Source organism: Cygnus olor, chromosome 2, assembly GCF_009769625.2.
Source record: "Cygnus olor isolate bCygOlo1 chromosome 2, bCygOlo1.pri.v2, whole genome shotgun sequence".
NCBI lineage: Eukaryota > Metazoa > Chordata > Aves > Anseriformes > Anatidae > Cygnus > Cygnus olor.
In genome coordinates, this window is record NC_049170.1 from 70,000,535 (window position 1) to 70,022,501 (window position 21,967).

Here is a 21,967-nt window from a genome sequence, read left to right on the forward strand (position 1 = left end):
CAAGCCTTAGACTGTCCCTATTCAGGAAAGCATGTACTTAAGTGCTTTCCTCAATACAGATATATTCCTGCCCTGGGGCCTTAAAAGTGCACTAAATAATAAAATTTATTGCAATTTTACTTCATCGTTTTCTTGAAATATTTATTTAGCTGCTTCTTTATTAAGAGTACAGTCACTGAAATTTTGTATCCATTTAACAGCCCTTACTACTCACTGATTGTAATCCAAGAGACAACCTCTAAATGCTGTTTCAGTTCAGCTCTATATTTTCCATCACTGTCATTCAAATATATCTTGTTCATGAGAAATATCTCAACAAAACCAGTTACCTTGATACAGGGTACTTACTGACTGCATATCATTTGAAATAATTTCACATGGAGTTGGAGGTCGACTTCACTCTCAGTAATATTCAATAAGAATATAATTTCACCTAAACCAACACTCATGTCTGAAATCTTCACTGATCAGTGACATTCAGCCAGTGCTTCTCCAAATATTATCATGCATTATTATACCAGTATAGATGTCACAAGTCAGGCCAAAAAGCCAAAATTTCAGCAAAAGCAGATCCTTCCACCACAGCCAATGTACAGAATCTACATTTTTTGCATCTCTTATAAGATAGCTCCAGTATCTTTCCTTTGCAATTTTAGATTTGCCTAAGAAGAAGCCAATTGTGTTGAGCACAAGGGATAAAGTGTGTAAGCACACACACAGACATATCTACAGGAAAAGCTGGGAGAGGATGCAGGGTATGTGTTATCCTAATTGACCACTATTCCTGTAGCTCCTGAAATTAGAAACTGAAGCTTGTTAAACAAGGCCAGAGCTGTCAAATTTGTTACCACTGTCAGTATGCAATGAAGTAGGACATAATCATCACTTTCACTGTATTTGTTTGGACCATAGCTTTTTCCATCCACCTGTGAATCATCCGAGATTGACCCCAACTAGAGAAGATCCTCAATGCATCTCATGGCAAAGGAGCCTGCTGGCATCCAATTACTGAGTTACTGACAGTGACTCACAGGCAAAAATAACAACTGCAAGGGCTAAGACCAGCAAGGAAATTCTCCTCAAACCAAAACACATGGAGAGTTTGCTGTCAGGTAAGACTGATGACAGTCCACCTTGTGCCTGGGGATGTCACCCAGAACCTCTTTTACTGCTGGAAGGACCTAAGGCACCTTTGTTGATCTCTCCTGCTCCTGGGAATGTACCCCCATCAGCTCACAGCTGCAGGTGTGGATCTTTTACTTCTTTGCTATTAGTTTTCTTGCAAGGTAGGTGGTAAGTACAAGTCCTTCAAGAAATGTGCAGGATTTCTGTGGAGCTACAATCCAGTTGCCTGCAATGGCCCTGAGGATCCTTGCTAGTGACATCATTTCACCTTTCTTCCCCAGATTTGGGCTTTTTGTGTGCACCATCACCTCTAATGAAAGTAACAATTATTATACCCTAGCTTACTAGCTCTGCACTCCAAGCACACACAGAAATACAAAAGCAGTGGAATGAGGACATGTAAGTCTATCTAAATAATCTGCAAAACAGAATAAAAAAAGTTTTCAAAGGCTGAAAAAAACAAATCCACCAGACGAATTCTCTTCTGGCTACACAGAGAAGCAGGTGAACATATAGATGCCTGCAGCTGTGACCAACATGTGCCTAATTAAAGGAACACCCCATGACAACCACATCCATTTAATTTGTTCAGGTGGCAAGGTTAACAAAATAAGCTTAGAGAATGGATGTTGCACAAGCAGAATGACTTAAAAATGAAGAAAAGACCAGTCAAAACGAATCACACACCTCAGTCAAGCACAGGAAAGTCTACTTGCTTTAAACTCGATTGTAATTGATTTCCCCTCACCTTCCAAAAATGTATTTACAAAGGAAAACAGTATTTACGTTGTAAGCTAAACCACAACCATTTTATTTATCTGTTATTTCAGTTTTTCCTTAAGGCTTGTGTTTAAAGACAACCCAGACAAGCCTACTCTCAACAGCCTCTTAACAGACACTGTGTTTAATGAGAGAGAATAAAGAACATTATGATCAGTTTTCCTAGAAAAGGAGATCACAAGAAAAGCATAACAACATCATTTCCTCTTTGGCAGCTCTGTCTGACTTCCCTCCCAGGCACCTCCAGACAGAGCCTGCTCACCACACGGCTGCCTGGGGAGATACAGGGGATGCCACGTGGGAATACTCCCGAAAGGGGACAGGGCTCAGAGGATCTGACGGGCAAAAAGGCTTTTGTGATGGAGAGCCTGCCTGTTTTCTCAGCTCCATCAGTCGATCTAATGAAGATGGTAAATGTCTTGCCCTTGTAAACTTTGACTCTTCCATTGCAGCTCCACTTTCATGGCAATGAGATGCTGTTACGAGTGTTTACACAGGTCTGAATCATGCAAACTAGGAGACATGAAATAAGAGGTAAAATGATCAAAAACTGCATCAACAAGAGCTGTGGTTTCATCCAGCTGGAAACGTTATTTTTAGAAAACTCAAATCTCTTAGGCGTCATCCTTCAAGCCCACATTTGTGTTCTTCCTGCCCCAAAACTGCATGGATGAGAGCAGGGACCCATGCACATACACTTCCCTCCAGTCCAGCTCATTTCTCCTGCCCCCAAGATTTCTCTCCTCATTCTGTGGCCACAAAGTCAGACGTGGGTAACCAGCTCCAGTGACCAGCTGTACATGATCCGTTTGTGACCAACCACAGCATCTTCTTCGACATCAGTGGAGTCTTTCAATTTAGTTTGTGATAGTATCAGACAGTCTAAGGCTTTCTTTGCTGGGTTTTTCCCCAGTTATGCTTATAACTCCAGCCTCAGACAACTCAGGCTGCTTTCACAGCCCGTCTGCCTCAAACAGCACTTTGATTTTTTTTTCTACTTGAGTACAGCTTGGGTTTATTCAACCAGAAAGAACAGAAATAGCGATGTGCACACTTCACGCCACACATAGTGACAGACGAGTACTCTGCAACCCAAAGACAGTAGTTTCCAAACAGTTCAGACTGAAATTCCTTTGCCTGGGCTGTCTGGATAACAAACTTAAAACCTTCCAAGTCGAATCTGGGTTGACAGACCACATGCAATTCTGCAGGGGATCCCCCACTACCTCCACCTTGTTTCTTCAGGTCCCAGCAAGCATGAGGGCCTTAGTGGGACATGCCTTGGGGAGTCCTGACAGCAGCAGAGACCAAGGCAAAATGAACGTGCAGCTCTGATATGGCTGCTTTAACTCTGAATGTGTGAGAGGTAGCAATGAGTCCCACCAGGAGACTATGATAGAGCACTGGCAAGTGGTTTGGTGGGTCTTTTTTTGGAACAATTTCCCATCTGCATGAATTTCTACAGTGGAGAATTGATACTGACCTCAGGTAACTTCCCAGAGAGAGGAGGGCAGTAGGACAAGGAAATAAGTGGAGTGGAAAAAAGCCATGAATTCCAAGAATGAGAGTGAGCATCTCCATCCAGGTCATTACGACCTGGGTTTAGTGCACAATCCCTAAACTCGTCTTTGTTTTTGTTTGTACTTGCTAAGTGCAGGTTCTGCTGTCCTTAATACTCAAATAGCATCAATGAAATCTATGGGACTATTTGCAGACTACAGCCTTCACTCAAGATAACTACTGCCTCTGAATCGGGCAGTAGGCAGTATTTTCAGCAGGAGAAACCCACTAGAAAGCCACTGGTCAATATCAAAGCCTTCAAGTTTTCTTACTATTCCTTCACATTTTTGTAGCTTTTCAGAATTTTAGAAAATGTATCTAAATTAAAAATAACATGTTTATTTAATCATGATCTCTTTCTCTCTCTCTCTAATTGCTAAGAGGACCTGTCGTACAAATCCAAGTTTTCTTCCATCTCAAATAGGTACAGTTTAAAGCCAAGAATACATATGTTGCTAGCTAGAAAATAAAGTGCTCTTGATTCCTAACTTTATTTTGGACAGTCAACTCCAAGTTATTAAAAGCCAAATTCAGTAGTGAGAAAATATATATAGCTTCAGCTGTTTTGTGTGGGTTTAAAGTAGTATTTGCTTTATGAGTAAGAGATTCAATACCGCATATATTTACATAAAAATAGTTTTGACATTTAAGTTAACTTCTTGCCAGGCTGGTGCAAAAATGGAAATGTAAAAAGCATAAACGCAGAAATGAGCCCCTATGCTGTAAGTCTGCTATTTACAGGTAATTTTTTTTTTCTTGGCAATAAGACCTGAACGGTATGTTTTATAGCACTAGACCTAGCCACTCTGAGTCAATTTAGAGTTTATGGAAAGTGTCAGACTGACAGTTCAAGAATTAAATTCTCCACACCAGAATATAGTTTAGCAGGGGCAACAGCAAAGAGCATTTCTAGAAACTTGGGCCACTGAAGTGCCTTGGTCATGTTCTGCAGATGTGACAGAAGTCAAGATAGAACAGTTGAGTGAGCAGCAAGTCAAACACCCAATTATCTCCTGAGACCAAAGAGGCTTCTGAAGAGGGTGACACCACTACACGCCACGGGAAGCACGCAACAAAACACCTCGTGTAATTTGAAGTAAAGCCCCAGATGGCTATGAAATGGCTGAAACTTTCGAACTGGAGCTGCTCAGATGAAGACTTCTCTTTCACACAAGATTTTATGTTTGCAAAACAAGCACAGATTTAAGGAAAGAGACAATCTGCCACTCTCAGGGCTTCTAGGCAACTAGCCTCCCCGGATAGAAAGGACAAGCAACAGAAAGCCAGGACGTAACAGAAACCAGCCTTGTTTGCAAGTGCCCTGAGCAAAGCATACATCCTCCCAGCAAGACACATGAAGCCAAGCCGGTCAAGGACCAGGCACACGTTCTGACAAAAAGCCCTCACAGATACCACCAGAGGACGATTCCCTAACTCCTCCAACAAGTTATACTTAGTGATTTATATTCTGTCTTATCTATTCTCCTTTACTTTCCACCTGAACTATCTAGCTCCTTTAGACTTCTCTTTTCTCAAAGCGACAGAGGAAAAGAGATCTCTTTAATCCTAGGTGAGGGTAGGTGATGCACAATATGATGTCAAGCACATTATAGGAGCCCCACTGTGCTAGGTCTTGGGATGACCATACAGCAGTGACTAAATAACTGGTGTGATGGACAGAAGAGGTTGGAAGCTGTCTTTTCTACTACAGCAACCAAGACTGTTCCTTCTTTTTTTTTTCCCCAGAGCAATTAGTCAGCTCAGGGATGTCAAAACATGTAACTGTGCCGCAAGACAAATTACAGTGTAAGTGCCGCTGTATTTGCCAATGACATACCAGGCTTTGCCCCAAGGTTTCTGATGTTTGAAGCCTCATGTCCCTTGTTCTGCAGGACTTCAAAAGGCATTTAAATAATGACAAAATAACAGACAAATAAATTCATTTATAAATAAATAATAAACAATATTATAAATAAATTATATTATATTTATAAAAATAATAAAGCCCGGATGACCAAACTGATGACATATCAAAATGAAAAAGAGAAATATAAAATATATATGTATACATTCGTTAAGCCTTCAGTCACCAATTCAGACCCTTTTACTAAAAGTTCACAACTGGCCCATCGATACTTAGTACTCTGACAGTCTCAACTAAATGGCCGGGCAACTAAAAAGTCATCTTCACATTCTAGTTACCCAACAGCATCATAAATAGAGGAAAACATATCAACAGAAACAATTAATCAGAGCTGAGGATAGTCTTGATTCTTAGTGCAGCCTCATATGTTACATATTTTTTCTGCTGTGATCTCACTAGCAATGCATCACTGTTTTTAACCACTCTGAGCACTGATTCTATGCTCAGCAGCTGTGTTTGTTTAGAGGGCTAGAAATTAGCACGGGACAAATGGACTTTATCCAACTGAATTTTTTTTTGGCATTTTTCACTACACTTCACAATATATTGGTCCTCATAGTCCAATTATGTATTTGCCACTGACGCTGGACAAGGATAAGCAAAGATGGATAAGCTGAGATGGATAAGCTGAGATGGTGCTTGCTGTTACTGCACGGGGAAGCTCCAAATGCAGGCTGCCTGATTGCTAAGCATGGTTAAGACACTTGTAGCCAAGGAAGTCCACTACTGTATTGTTCATGCTTTTTTCACTACAAACATAAAGAATGTCATCATAATCCATCCTGCACTTTGCACTGTGCCAGTTCAGTAAAAGTGATGAAATCCAATGATATTTTATACGTAGAGGGACCGGTCAGTGCCCTTCACACTCAAAACTGGCCGGATTCCAATTCCAAAAACCAATTCCAAAAGACTGTTAGCCAAACTTCAGACAAGTCAGCCCTAGAATCATTTTCCACTTCAAAATCCACATGCTTTTTAACAGAAAGTTACTTAAAAACAAATAAACGAGCAGCCTTGTGCCCTTATGTATTTTTAACCTCCTTGACACTTTTCTTATAACCGAGCTGTGGAGGGGTTTGGTTTTTCCCTGCCCCATTTTATGATAGACGCTTAAAAAGGAGTTACTGGACTTACTGGGATGCGACAATGAACAGCCCTGCCCTAGCTCTCGCATGCATGAAGTTAAATGTATTTTTAAATGTTTGCCCTAATTATGCAGAGTATTTTTGCAAGTGACCCCTATTTATGCTAGAGCTTACACAACAGATAAACACAGCATGCATCAAGTTGTAGTTTACAGACTGTTTATGTCTTCCACGCTGCTACAAACACTCCAGTCCCATCTTATAAACTGTGTCATACAGAAACTCTCAAATAGCCTTCCGAACAGCTGCCGAAATCCTGGTATTCAAACAATTTCTCCACAAAAGTATTCAAAACTATCCACTAGTTCATCACCAAACCTTAATCATGCACCCCGCTGGACAGAACATCGTTAAAAGTACTATGAAACTTTTTGAAATTTATATTTTCTTGGGAACCAATAAAGCACATTTCTGGGAACAGTTGCAGGGCATTTCGTTTCTGAGAGACTGCATCTCACTATTTTTAACTTTGTTGCATGCAACAAAGTACATATTTATCTGATAATTTCAAATAATAGCAATTATAATGTTCTGACATCACAAGACACATGAATGCTGTCAAAGTAATATATTGCACTTTGCTGCGTAATTATGTTATGTTGGAGCAGAGCACTGGAAAACTTAGTATAATCATTAGCTGAGTGCTGAATGTTTTGATTGTCAGACAGGTTGTATATGATGCAAATATATGACTCAGAAATGATTTCACATAAACATTTTGGTAACAGTAATCTGACTCATAACCTCCAACATAGAAAATAACAAGCTTCACAAAACATCTGTGCACTCGGAGCAACCCAGTCTCGCAGCAACCTTTGGAAACCTTGCAGTGCCAAAAAACGAGGGAGCCCAGTCTCTGAAGACCCAAAGCGGAGAGGTGCTGAAATCCACCCTCCCAAACGAGTCAAAGCACCTGGGGTCAGAGAGCAAGCCCACAGCAGGGGCAAAGCAGGCTGCAGTTCCCACCGGGCATCTCTGCCAGACAGCTGTGATATTTATTCTGTCTGATAGCCTGCCTAGTGGGCATTGCTTAGTTCAGGTCCACATTTAACAGGGAAAACACATGAGGAAAGGTTTGTTGTTATTCTACTTGAAGCCTTGCCACGTAAGCATGACACAATGCACAATTCATCTGCTATTTATTTTCTCATTCATTATGAGATGGACAGCTTCTTTCACTGCCCCTTTCCGAAGACAAATGTGCGGTCTTGAGTGACAAGGAGGACTTACCGTCTGTTATTTCAGAGGAGGTTTGCCATGTTTATTCTGGAAAGTGCCATGAATTAATGAACTATCTCTTCAAGCCCCAGTGAAGCTGAGCTGCCAGCTCAACGGCTGCCAGAAGCAACAGAATATTTTGGGATCCAATAAAATTATTTTTACTGAGACTAGTGATAGCAAAAGCATCAGGCGGACCCAACATCCTGCAACATAAAGGAGTCGTTATAAGAGCTTCAGCCATTACATTGTATTTTTTTTCAGAGATTTTTAACAAAACTATCAGTTAACTCAGAACACCTACTTTTAACCTCCCTGCAGTATGGATATTGCTTTACCTAAACAGACCCCTTTCACTGCATTCATGTTACCAAAAGTCAACCAAATCTTTACTAGGCTCTCCAACATTTTCAAGTGAAAAGCGTGCCAGCCTGTGACCTCTTTCATCTTTCCTGTTGAAATCCTCTTGGACACTAGCCAATGCCTATGTACCAGAGCTTCAACACACACATAAAAACAGAGCTATTTTCAGAAAAGATTCAACTATTGTTAATTCGATAGACATTAAAAATAGAACTGCATTCAAACATAATCTTAGCTCCCCAGACAATATTAGTAACCTGTGAGAAAACCGTCAAAAGCAGGGAGAGCTCAGGGCAGGAGATGCCCCCAAATCCCTCCCCTCCTGGACAGACTCAGGGTGGCCCAGCTGTGCTCATGGCCACACAAGCCCACCTCTGCCCCATGCCATGTACTCCACAGGATAGGGCAAATAGTACGTATCAGGTACAAATGGACAACTGGTGAATATTTGTGTTCAGAGAGTACCCACAAAAGCAGGAGGTGATACCAAAGCCAAGCTGCTCACAAGCACGGCTGAGGAGCCATGTCCCTGAGGGAGGGTGCCCACAGAACATCATGCAACGCTGGTGAGGAAGGTTCACCATCAGGGAGGACCACAGTGCACGTAAAGTGAGAAGCTGTGGTCTCCAGATGACTGATGCTGCAACCTGGGGGAGGATGGATTTTGCCAAATAAGAGTATATTGTGCAAGCCACCTGCAGGCCTGCCAGGCCAGAGATGCGGTTTCGTGCTTAGATCACAGGGCCGTGAGCAAGAACCTTGTGGACCTCATCACAGCCCCCTGGTCTGGTCGTGCCCTCTGAGCCTCCGTTCAGCCATTCGGAAAATGAGTATAATGGCCATTTACATTAGTCAGAGCACACTGTACGACTTCGATGCTTGTGAAGTGTTTTCAGGCCCTGGATAAAAGATAGTTGTATCCTTGCATTGTATAACAGGCAAGGAGCCCTCCACATCCTGCAGAATGGAACATTTTTGGAGAGGATGGCTGCTACAGTCATTAAAGTGTAAAAACCATCACATGCAAGAGACAAAACACAGACATCTTGAAGTGAAAATATCTCTTGCCCTGCATTCAGCAAACATTTTCTCTCCAGCTATCTTCCATAGCATACTAAGTAGGAACTTCCTTAAGTATGAGAACTTTCTTTTTGTATCCCTTCTTTCCTCCCTTCCTCCCTCTCCCTTCTTCTTTTTCTTTTTTTTTTTTTCTTTTTTTTGGGGGGGAGAGGAATTTAACAGAAAAGAGATTGAAAGAGCAAGCCAAGAGATTCACAATCACTAAAGCTTGCAGAACATACAGTGAATTTTGGCAGGACATGCATGTTTATTCTTTTCATATGCTGTTTAAATTATTTTTATAAACAAGTCATTATCTTGCATAGCCACTGCTTGGTCCCTTTCATGTTGAAGACGTTTGATGTTACAATAATTAAGTAAAAGGGTCTGCATGCCTGAAATGTGGTCTCAGGATGCTGGTTTGTGGGCAAGAGAGACTGCTGCTTTTCTAAAATGAAGGGTTTATTCTCTAGACTTCATCATTTCAATCACATACCTGGACTCTGTACTTTCAGATCAAATCTTTGTACAGATATCCAAATACTAATTATGTAACTAGCTTAAATTTTAGAACCATGCTCCCACCATTTTGCACTAAAGATCATGCACAGCTGAGCCACACACTGCAATTAGAAAAACATATTTAGTGACAGGAACTACTACTGAATCGATCCTGTCCATTCATTATAAAGTTGATGCTTAAAAATAAGCACACATCTTCTTTCACTCATGTATGTAACTGGGATTTGGGATCTTCTAGTTCTCCATGGCTGTTACTGAGATTTTAAAAGCCTGGCTTGGTGAATCACTGCTCAGCATTCCTCACTAACCCATAGGAGCATGCCTGAGACGTAGGCTTTGACCCCCAGTTCTTGGGTAAATGAGGGTGCCTGCATGCTACCCCTCTGCAGAACGGGGCCCCGCATCCCCTCCAGCCTGTGGCACCCAGAGGGTATTCCGCTGCTGGGGCCCTAGGGGAGCCAAGCCTGACCCTGGCAAGGTGAGGAAGGTCAGGGGAAAGCTGGTGGAAAAGCCTCTAGGGCTTGCATGCAAATGTATTGAGGAACTGGGCTTAATCTGCTTTGGATATAAGGGAAAAATGTTTCAGAATGAAGGGAGTGAGGTACTGGAACAGGCTGCCCAGAGAAGTTGTGGATGCCCCACCCCTGGAAGTATGTTCAAACCAGGGTTGGATGGGACTTTGGGCAACCTGATCTGGTGGAAGACATCCCTGCCCATAGCAGGGGGGTGGACTAGATGATATTTAAGGTCCCTTCCAATGCAAATTATTCTGAGAGTCTATCATAAATGTGCTTAAGCAGAAATAAAGCCCCATCCTCTTCTCTATTCCCCAGTAAAGATCCTTATTCCACATACTTTTAATGAGGTTTGAAAAATACGGAAGTTAGACTACACGTTCATGTCTAAACAGCTTTTATTACACAGTTTATGAAGACAGAGGCAGACAAGTATTTTGCGTCTTGTAGATGCTTGTTATGGTTCAACATTTTTTCCAACTAATTTGGAGAGTTTTATTCCCTGTAAGAGGACTGGGATTGACTGTGTACAGTTTTACTCTCCCTGATTCATCTCTCAAGTGTTCTGGAAACTCCAGGGAGCAGCGGTCAGGAGACACAATGATGCAATTCAGCTCCTCCGTTTCAGACAAAAACTACAGACCCTTTTCACCAACACCTCTTTGCTTATGGGCGTGAATATCACAGCCTGCCCACAGGCTTTAATCTGTTCTCATTTTTTACATGATCCTTGTTGCCTGGTGTGAAGCTAAATGACTACACTTCAATAGACATTATGTCACCCCTTAGCCCTTAAACAAACACAGTGTCTAATACCTTGACCATACGCACCACGCACACGTAATGCAGTAAATGACAAGATAAGAATGTTGCCTCTGCGCTTGCATGAAATAGCAGTTTTGTGTTTTAAACACAGCATATTTTACAGCCTGCACCTGATAAAAAAAAAAAGTGGCTCTCCATTCACCCCAGTAAGTTTTCAGTTTGATCAAATGCATCTTATTTATGTGGGAGTTTCAAGCAGTTGATTCATGTGTCTTCCTTACTGCGAATGACTATTAAATTATATGGTGCGACACATCTTTGGAATACCATTTGAAATACACGTTCTCATTTACTATCGGGAAATTTGACTTCTTCAGAACAAGTGTTAACAGTGCCTTGATTAATTTGTAAAGCTATTCAAGCCCTGAAGTACATCTGCACACTGAGTGTATTTCAAATACTGCGCTTCTGTTTTCATTTTCAAAATGTTTTTATTTATACACTAATATTTGACCTATGAATATTCCAAGTTTACATGGAGCCAGCTGTTCTAAATTCTGGTTATACTGAGCATTCATGCAAAACATCAGGTGATATCATTGGATATTTTTAAGGGGAAAGTTCACAGGAAAGCAGCTATGTATTCTTGTGATTAACACCACATTGGATCAAAACAGTCATGTCTAGCTCTCTTAAAATACAGCTACTGTTTTACTTAGCAGAACACTTCAGCTCTGTCTACATTATACTTTTTTGCCAAAAAAACCCAGTGTTGCTACGACTGACTCAATTCTGTCATTGTGCTATGATGAACACTGCAATGTGAAAGAGAGAGCTGCAGGCAGTTCTGTCAAAATCTTTGTGCCCTTAAAAAACAAAAAAATCATCTTATGCCATCACAAATAAATAAATAAATTAAATCCACACCCTAAAACCCACCCAATCCTACGTGGTTGTCTCCTGGCCTTGGAATCCAACTAATTGAAAGTTCAGGAAATACCGGCCCCAGTCCAAAGTGGGTTTTATAAATCAAACCACAGCATGACCCACCAAACAACCCTGCAGTCCCAGCAAGGCTCAGCTCCCTTAATTAAGCTTTTTTTTTTTTCCCCCCTGCAAGGCGCCTGCAGCAGCTGCATCCCTGTGCCCTCCCAAAAAAGCCACCATCCTGGGAACCAGCCCCAGGTGCAAGGCACAGGGCCGCAGAGCTCCCTGGGAGGAGGCAGGAGGCACTGCTCCTCCTCCTCATCCAGCCATGAAATGTCGAAAGAGACAAGTCACTGGCCGGTTTTCACATATATCAAAGCTGGTGAATCCCAGCCTGGATCGCCCTCTCCACACATCAAACAGGAAACCTTGGGATGACCCAGTGTCACCCTCCAAACCATTCACACAGAAGAGACTTTCTGGACCTTGACCTTGGTCTCTCTCACACTGGTGTGATGCCTGCTAAATCAAATGAGACTCTCTCAACCACGAGTTATGTTTCCATCCATGCAACATCACAGAATCCCAGAAGGGTTCAGGTGGGAAGGGATCCCTGGAGGCCACCTGGTCCAACCCCCTGCTCAAGCAGGGCCACCCAGAGCAGGCTGCCCAGGTGGCTCTTGAAGATCCCTATACTGTCTGTTCTCTGTTTCACATCACTACATAAATGGCCAAACGGAAATGCTAATCTGTTGGTAGGTGGAGCGTACTTAAGAACACTGCTGCGCCACTGCTGGGAAACAGCAGAAACACACAATGGTACTGTTTATATCTCAAGTAACTCGTACTTTCCTCTAACGCCGCACAAGTTAGCAATGATGCAAGATGACTTAAAAAGAATCATGCCTCCACAGCATGGAAAGTCTAAACACCACCTTCCTTCCTCCTAAATCACAAACACCACTTAAAAGTTTATATTTAAAACTACGAGAGAGAGCGTCACCACCACGATATGCTGGGCCAGGCTCACAAAGGACATGCAGCTCCTTGGCAAAGGCACGAGCCTGCAGCAAAAAGTCCCTGCAGGAGCTCGGCACAGGACATCCACAATGGCTGCCCAGGTAATTTGCTGATGAAACATTCAGCTGAAGGGAAGCTCTGAAAAGAGCACCTTTCTTAAAGAAACAGTTTGATTTCAGCTTTGTTTGAGTGGCAAAAAGAATTAGGAAATGCTGCTTTCATATTTTCAAAATAAATAAACACACACACCTAGGTTTGTATTCCAAAATGCAACTTCTTATTTATGTACACGTACAAAATTTGGCTTGAATTGATCAAGACCACTTTGGCACATACTTACTTTTTCTAATTACAATTAATTTTTTATCTTTTTTCCCTCACCCAAATTTAGGACAGTGTAAATTTTTAAGCTCTAAAAAGCTTTCAGAAGATAGAGAATAGTACTGGCTAATCCCACGTGATCTGGTTCGAATAGCTCAGTCCGGATGACACTGACACCTGGATACACTGCTTGGATACAAATGTGGCCCTCCACCAATTTTGACACTGCAGATTTTGATCAGCAGCTTCTCCTGGAGTCACACATCTGTCCAAAGCCAGAAGGATTCCTGTAGTCACTCAAATTCATAGCCTGAAGGAGCTAAGGACTTCTAAAAACTCCTTCTAAAAAGGGAAAGAACAATCAAAGTATGACGGTGGACTGTTTGTCTTTTCTTTAATCCTGTCATCAGTCAGCTACGTGCCAGCAGGCAGCTAGCAAGCAGCGACTTCAGGAAGATGACATACATGAGGACCTTGAGCTGCATCAGTTGAACAGCTAATATAAGGCTGCTCTCTGACACTTGGGATCCGTCTTGGCATCAAAACCCGGCACACTAGTCTTGGCAGATGTCAGTAAGCTTATTCCCATCGTCAGCTTCATGATTTCTAATACTGGCCTGCTCTGGACACACATGGAGGAGGATGCTCGCATGCCGAGAGCGCGAGGCTCTATGCAGCCAGCTGGCAGCACAGTCAGATACACAGCATCACACACTCCAGTTATTCCCTGTGAGTAGATGTCTTGACCTTTACAACATGTGGCCAAGAGTATAAACAGATGGGATGACAGTATGAATGGTAAGGTCCCATCACTATAATCACGCCACGTCCCTGATACATCTTGGTTACCGAATTCCATATCCTCTGACACCAAGCACGATAACACATAATAAGACAGGTAGGCTGATCAGAGGCTGCAGAAGAAAAAAATTCAACTGCTTTAGAAATGAACATGGAGTCCTGCTTCCTCCCCATGAAAAGACATGGTGCTTGTGCGTAAGTGCTTGCCATGGATTTATGCAAGATCGTTCCTAGAAGGAAATCTGGATAGTGCCTGCTGCCAAAAGAGATGAAGAGAAGACTTAGAAGACACCACATCCATAAGTTGCTGCTTTGTAGGCAAGCCGAGAGAGAGAATTTGTACAGCAAGCTTTACGTTGGCAGGGAAGACAGTAATTGGCTGGGTTTGGGGGATTCAAAGTTTCAAGAAGCTTTTCAACATGGCCACAACTCAAATCATGCAGAAAAGCTTCAGGGATGATCTGGGTTTTCCTTGGGTTTGCCCTAAGTCTTTCCAAGAGACCTGTGGGTCTTTTGACGTAAAGGTGTGAGCCTTTTCTCCCATAAATAAAGTGATACAGTGAATTCATGCTGTTAGGCAGCAACAGGAATGTGCAATACTGTGGATAATCAGCCATCACAACTCAAAAGTGTGTTTTCTATGGTAGTTGTCCCTCGAGTTTGGATTAATTTGGACTTTTCTTGCATTGCTATCTGGCTGTCAATAGCCCTAGATTTGGGTCTTTGTTTGTTTGTTTTTCCCCTTCTTAGGGGAAGCACACATTTTCTTCTCAGTGTGGCTGCCAGGATAGGGAACCGCAAGTATAAGGGACCAGATAAGCTTCTCAGTTTTGATCCAGATTGTTCCTCCCATTACACAGGGAGTAATTCTGGCCACAGTTAAATTAGAAAAGCCTTCCAGAGTCTTGTTTCTGCTGCTACGAATTGCACGTACTGCTCTCCAAAGGCATCAGCTAGTGAAACAGGGACCAGAGAACATCTCCCTTTCACTTCAGCGATGATGATTCAGAGGAAACCAAGGGGACATCTGATCAGTCACAGCCCCCAGCCCATGCCTGCAGTTTGGTTTGAATAGTGACTCCTCTCTCCTCATCTCCCTGGACTTAGAGAGCAGGGATTTGCTGTGAGGGACTTGATACATCTCTCACTAGAGCAGCCTTGGAAGAAAAACAGAAGGACACTTGCCTGAGTCTAGCCCTCAGTCCAGCATAACTCCGTCAAAGACCAACGTCCATACCGACCCCAGGTCATACCAAGAGGATAAAGAAGAGTTAACCCTACTAGATGCCATCAGGAAGGTATATTAGTCAAATAGGAAATATTAACACATTTTTCTTCCCCCAAAAAAAGCACTGTGTCAAGATGTGCCAGTGCTACATTTAGATCAGGGATGTTCCTGAAGAGGAACAGTTTCATGAGGATATTCATTGATCCATAATGCCCCCTCCAGCACCTCATCCCCTGCTGTACATTCCCTTGGCACAGAATTTAGGTGCCCTGGTTGATCAGATAAACCTCAAATAGAGAGATCCAAAACACAGATGTTTCCATCTGAACTCGATATCCAGGCTTCCTATGAGGGAAATGGAAAGAAATGGGCACTTTTTGAGTGCCTCATCCCGGTGAAAATGCCTGAAATAAGATACTTTGGGGATTATCTCCCCATAATAGGAAGCAGGTTTACCTGGGGTAGCTGGTATTTTCTATCAAAATCTGTTTTGATATCTAGATTGACAAATGAAATTTATTCTCTAAATTATATGAACTGGTTTGAATCTTCTGTGTGTTTTCACTTGCAACAGAAACAGACACTTATGATACTCCCTGATACTGCTTCCCAGGTGCCTAACAAAGCAAAGTGCTAAATATCTCCTAGGAATTTTGAATTCTCCAAGTTTCCCTGAAGTTAGTCCCTCAGGTAATTATTGCCCACATCTCACAAGTCCATACAACAGTGCAGACATCACTAGGTATGCAAGACAAATCCCACACTCTACACTTTGAAGATTGATGTTTCTTGTCCTTTCAGTCAGAGCAGCTCCCTGTATTTGGGGAACCTCTAACTCCTTTGTGCAAATCTCTTTTTCTTTTTTCTTAATAATAATTTAAAAATAATAATAAATAAATTAAAAAAAAGCACATTTAAAATCAGCAGAGACTACAAGCTGCTGACTCTTTTCAGGTTAGAGTGCTGGAAAAATTAAATGCACTTTTTAAGAAGCCTTAACACCTTCAGACTTTCACAACAAAGCAGGACTTCTACATGCAGCTAATCTAGGCAATGGCTTTGCAGCACAACAAAAAGCACCACGTCAAATATTCACCTGGTTCTGTGCTGCAGCAGAAGCAGCACGAGCACCTGAAGGCAGGTCACAGCAGCTGCCCATTAAGCAGAAGGAGGCACGTGGCTGTCTTTCACACCTTTTTCACATGCACACAGTAGTTCCCCAAGATCTAAACGCTTCCTTCATCCACACACCCTCAAGGCAATCTGCGTGAGGTATACTCAAATAATACCACACACCTCTGGTTCTGAGAAAGTGGCAAGGGCCACTGAGATCTCTTTGGTAGCTGTCACATCAGTAATGGAAAGACAACTCTTTAAGGTTGAACATGGATGCAGCTCTTCAGAAGCTGATTTTAACCAAACGCAAGTTATTATAGGAGGCCTGACCCCATGCAGAAACTCCCAAATAAAATCCTTCTGGCAGGATTTGCTTATAAGGACACTTCAACTGTGAGCTTTCAAGATTGCTTGGCATACACCCCCTGAAATAGTCGGTGTCCTTGAGGGGCAGGGCTCTTCCCTTTCTGCTCTGGTCCCACCATCCGTGTCTGCATTTTCTAGACTACATCCTAACAAACCACTCCGACAGATCACAGGCTGGCTTTCACCCATTGCACCTCCAGTTTCCATATCACAATATAACCTCTGGCTTCCTCTAGTCTTCTGCCATGAATTATTGTTTGTTGGAAACAATAATTCCATACACACATGAAGAAAAAATATCCCTGACAAGTCAGAGGAGCTACAGAGAACAACCGAAGAGTTCTTTGGTTTCAGTCAGTCACTCTGCAAGCACTTCGGTAACAAACAACCATGTTCAATGACATTACGGTTTATGACTCGGAATTTGGAAGTTGATGAGAAATTTCTGCAGTTGATTCATACTTCCTGAAACTCCTAACCAGCGTTTCAATTGTGTGATTTTACTACATTACATGAATAATTTTCCTCGTTGTTACATAAGTGTCTAGATAGAAATTATTAGAACTGATTTGAATCGTATGAATACTTTTATTTTCAAAATAAACAAATTCTTTCAGGTCTACTGTCTAATACTGCTTGCCAGATGCTTTATAAAGCTGGGTGCTAAACACCTAAAAACACTCCATGCTCAAATTTCTCCCTGAAATCAGCTCCTCTGGGAACTGCCCAGCACTTTGCCAAGCACCCCTCAAGTAAAATGTGCTGTGGGGATTGCTCACAGAAAGCTGCAGGGATGATGCCGTGCTTACTAAAATCACGTGCTTCATGCACAGGTCTCTAAAGTCCCCAAGACAAAGGAGAGAGACACCGGCAGCAGCTCTGTTTGCCCGAAGGACAGGCAGATTTGGAGAGGCTGGGAGGGGAGCAGTGCAGCAAAAGGGAGCACAGAGGTACCTGCTCTCTGGTTGCAAAATCCACACACTATTTCCACATGCTTCAGGGGCTGAGCTAGCCACAGACTCAGCTGGCTTTGCTGCCAGCTGGTTTCAGGACTCTGCACTCAAAAGCAGCAGAGCAAACACTCACAGCGTGAGGGGAGCACCTCTGACCTGCCCAGGGATTTCCACCAGGTACAAAAATCTCCCAGCCCCAGGGACCAGGGCTAAATCTGTTCTAAATACATGTACTATGGCACAGAGCTATTGAACGCATCTACCAGTGCTGATAACTCAGATGGATTTCCCACTCCTGAGACGTACCCTTGCTCTAGATTAGGAAACACATGAAATGCACACCAGTTTGTATCTGTCAAACACCACGAACTGTTTGCAGGTGCCTGATGTGCAGCTCTGCAACCACTGGTGAAAAGATCCAGTTTTCAGCTGACTCGCTGCTGAGATGCTCGAGCTTCGCAGGAATTCACTAAAAAAGGAACTGCAATTTGCCAACTGAAATATTTTCATTCTCCACATTAGGCTGAATCTAATTACACTGTTTCCTTGTAATTGCAGGCTAGCATTCAGGGCTCCTTCAAGTAAAAAGCTTAATGGCTTTCCCACTGAAATTCCCACCTCGGAGCCCTTCGCAGCAGCAACATGCTGACAGCATAATTTGTTTGAAGAGCAGGTTGACGTCTAGCAGAAATTATTTCAAGATTTCTATCACATTCCCAGGCTCGAGCACCAGAACAGCTGACACGGAGTCACGTATTCATCCCCGCGCTAGCTCGGACGACTCAAAAGAGACGAAAGCGACAGCAGGGACTAGGAGGGGAGGCACTCTGCCCCAGCTCCAGGAGCATCGGTGCAACCTGCGCTTCCACGGCTGTGCACAGAAACCCGTGCGGAGTGGTTTTAGCCTCAAAGGGCTCTGAGTGCTACCATCACAGCAAAAATGCAACTTTTAATGATTTATTACTATTATTTCTCTGTTTGGGCACCTTTGGCTGGCCAACGTCGGAGGGTGCGGAGGGATGCTTTGCCCTCACCTGCAGCAAACCCCGCACAACCCCAGCACGCCCCACTCTGCTTCCAGCCTCCGGCCCCTCGCCACGCATCCCCAGTGGGGACTTGCGCAGCCGCGTAAGCCCCCCCGCTCCGCACCCGCGCAGCCTCCACTCACCCAGGTTGACGAAGCTCATGACCATGTCAGCATCGTTGAGGAAGGCGCTGTCCTGCGCGCTGGGCACGGGCACCGGCTGGCGATCACGCCGCTCCGCAGCCGCGGTGCCCTCCGCAGCCTCTGCCAGGGCGTGGTAGAGGCGCAGCATGAAGCGCGGAGCCGCCGGCAGCCTCCCCAGGGCCGGGACCGGAGGCTGCCGGGGCGGCGGGCGCGGGCGGTGCGGCAGCCCCAGGACGGAGAGGATCTCCCGCTGCATCTCCCGCTTCTCGTGCGACTTCAGCCGCCGGTAGAGGAAGCCCGAGGAGGCTGCGGGAGGAGGCTGCGGCGGTTCCCCGAGGCTGCCTCCCTCCGCGGGCTCCGCGGAGCGGCAGAAGCCCAGCAGCAGCATTGCCCAGCAGCAGCAGCAGAGCCAAGCCAGCCGCCGCGGCATGGCGTCGGGCCGGGCGGAGGCAGGCGAGCTCCCCGCTTCCCCCCTCTCCCCTGGGGCTCCCCGCAGCCCTCCAGCCTCTCCCTCCCCCCCCCCCCCGGCCCCCTGCGACACCCTAACGCCGCGGGCCGGCGGGGGACAGCCGGGCCAGGGGGGCTCAGCGCTCGGTCCCCCCTCCGGCGCCCATCGCCGCTCAGGTGAGCCGGCCCCCCGGCCCGGCTGCTGGGCGCACGGCTCAGCTCGCCATGCCCGTCGGGGAAGCAAGGCGATGATGCTGAGGGTGATGCTGAGGATGAAGAGCGGACTTTGCGCCCTCCCCGCGCTGCAGCTGAGGGGCTCCCGTCCCGCAAACTGCAGCCCCGCTCCGGCCAGCCCGCGGGGACTGGGGCTGCAGGCGGCCGAGGCAGATCAGCAGCGCCCCCGCCTCTCGCCGGGGCGGGCGGCCGCTCCTCCAGGGCGGGGAGTCGCAGAGGGCGCAGGTAGCGCGGCCCCGGGGCGGAGCGGGGCGGGGGGAACGGGGAAGGGGCCAGGGAGGTGGGCGCCGGCCGCAGGTTGCGCCCCCGGAGCCTCCGAGCAGCGCTGCCCCCCGAAACCAACGGGGATTTTTCGCTCGGAGGAGAAAAGTAAATGGGGTGGCGGGGAAAAGCGACTCGTTCCTCCTGTCCTCAAGATTTAGGGAACGCGGGTTGTTTGTTACGGAGATGGGTGGGCTGCTGCTCATCTGAAAACATCCTGCGGTGAACGGGTTACAGCATCAGGTCCCTTTTCCGAGGACACCCGGCAGAACTTAGCACAGGACACGCACTAAGCACAGGTGACCCCCTCTGGGTCACTAATCAATGCAGTACCGATCCACACGTGTGTTTTGGGACAAAGGTTCTCCTCCTGTAAAGGAACAAGCTGGTTCTGACAGAAAATAGCTGGGATTGGAAGCTCTGCTTCCAGCTCCTTCGCAAAACTGGAAAAAAACAAACACCCTTTAGTGGCCGTCAGCTTGACTGAGAGTCGGCTCTTCCCTATGCTGGCTTCTGACTTCAAGGATCAGCTTCAACTCTGCTTGGGCTGGATGAATAAGTCCAGGCTAGCCCCACTGAAATCAGTGGAAATGCTCTGGGTTTGAACTGGGATAATTTCATAGGAGTTGGCCCTGAGAATAATATCTGGACCATTTGAAGTCACTGGCAAAATTTCCATTAACTTTATTAGAATCAGAATCTGGCAATAAGCTTGTATTCAGTTTCCCAGAGACACAGCTGAGAATATTCAAGACAGAATATGTTATTTGCAGAAGCGGAGGTTACACCGAATGTTTGCTTATATGCAAGTTAGGTTACAGATGAGTGCTTTAACTCCACCAGTCAAGGAACCATAACATTGGTTATTTAAACCTTGTTTTGGAAGGAAAAAAGGCATTTTTTAAGGAGATCTGAGCACAGATAGGTGGAAGGGAAGAGTGTGGAAGTCATTTTTGCAGCTGGCCTATTTTTCAGTTTATGCAGATACTCTTCTGTTTGAAAGCAAGTGTGCATATGACAGCATGGACCCAACACTCTCCTTTTGCTATACAGGACCCCATTACCTTCACGCCTCATCCCCTAGGGAGTAGGGATGGCTGTTCCAGGGAAACTTTTGTACTGTGCACTTTTTTATCCACTTTTCTAACTAAGCCTGGGGCTGATTTGATTAAAGGGTGAGAGGCAGTGAGCAGCAAGGTGTGGGGTGCTGCTAGGAAAACCCATGTTTCCCAAAAGCGAGCCCAATGCACAAGCTGCATCCCTCCCGAGGCCTTTTATATATCTGCTTTCAGGGGGGCATTTGGAGGCTGGGGAGGAAGCACAGGAGCTCTGGAGTCAGCATGAGAGTGATTTCCCAGGCAGGTACTTATCCCCAGGGTGGTCAGGGAAGGGAGCAGCTGCCTCTGTGGCATTCACTTTCCAGTCAGTTACTTCTCAGTTTCCAGTTCAGATCTAGTTTACGCTGCTTTCTCCGGCAAGACTTTGTAGCTGCTGCTTCCTGTTTTGACAGCTACAGAGGGAAGTACCACATGATATGGTTAGCTCTGAAGAATGAGCCCTTCGGTTTGAAATGTCCCCAGCTCCTCTTGAAGCCAGGCAGAGGTGGTGCATGCTTAGCGACAGACAGCACTAAACTCCAGGGCAGCTGCCACGCATTTGTGCTTCCCTGATGCTAAGTAGCAAATGTGCATCACCTGTATGTTTTTATTCTGAAAGAAAAGTATTTGGAACATTTCCATTTGCATGTGGGTTTCTGCAGTAAATAGCAGCTGTGTAATAACAGTTGGCAACATTTGGGCATCTGAGCTTGATGTGGTCTAGGGACATAGGCACACAGTAAACCTTCAAGTACTTCCCTGTGAAGTTATCTTCTTGTTAAGTCTCTGTGTGTAGCTAGGAAGCTAATCGCCCTCCTTAGTAAGTCACTGCACTTTTTGTGAAGTTTCATTTAAGTCTTCATCTTTTTTCAGCAGTGCTCCCCAGAGATGTAGGCTGCTTATCCCTGGAAATGCCTCTCGTGTAGATGTGAATGTACTTTGGGTTTCAGCTAATGTTATCAGACCTAGAAAGAATTAATCTTCCCACAGCTACAGATTTCAGATATCCCTGCAATCTGAAAGTGCATGTTTCTGCAAAAGGATGTGAA

The 21,967-nt window shown here is 44.8% G+C and overlaps 1 protein-coding gene across 1 annotated transcript in view; it reads right to left on the reverse strand.

The window, feature by feature from the left end:
• BMP6 (bone morphogenetic protein 6) overlaps positions 1-19,729 on the reverse strand; it is a 91,826-nt gene extending 72,097 nt beyond the window's left edge. The window contains exon 1 of the mRNA XM_040547145.1: positions 18,880-19,729. Within this exon, the coding sequence (XP_040403079.1) occupies positions 18,880-19,309 (430 nt within the window). The 5' untranslated portion in view covers positions 19,310-19,729. The remainder of the gene's footprint in view (positions 1-18,879) is intronic.
• Between the last annotated feature and the right edge of the window lie 2,238 nt (positions 19,730-21,967).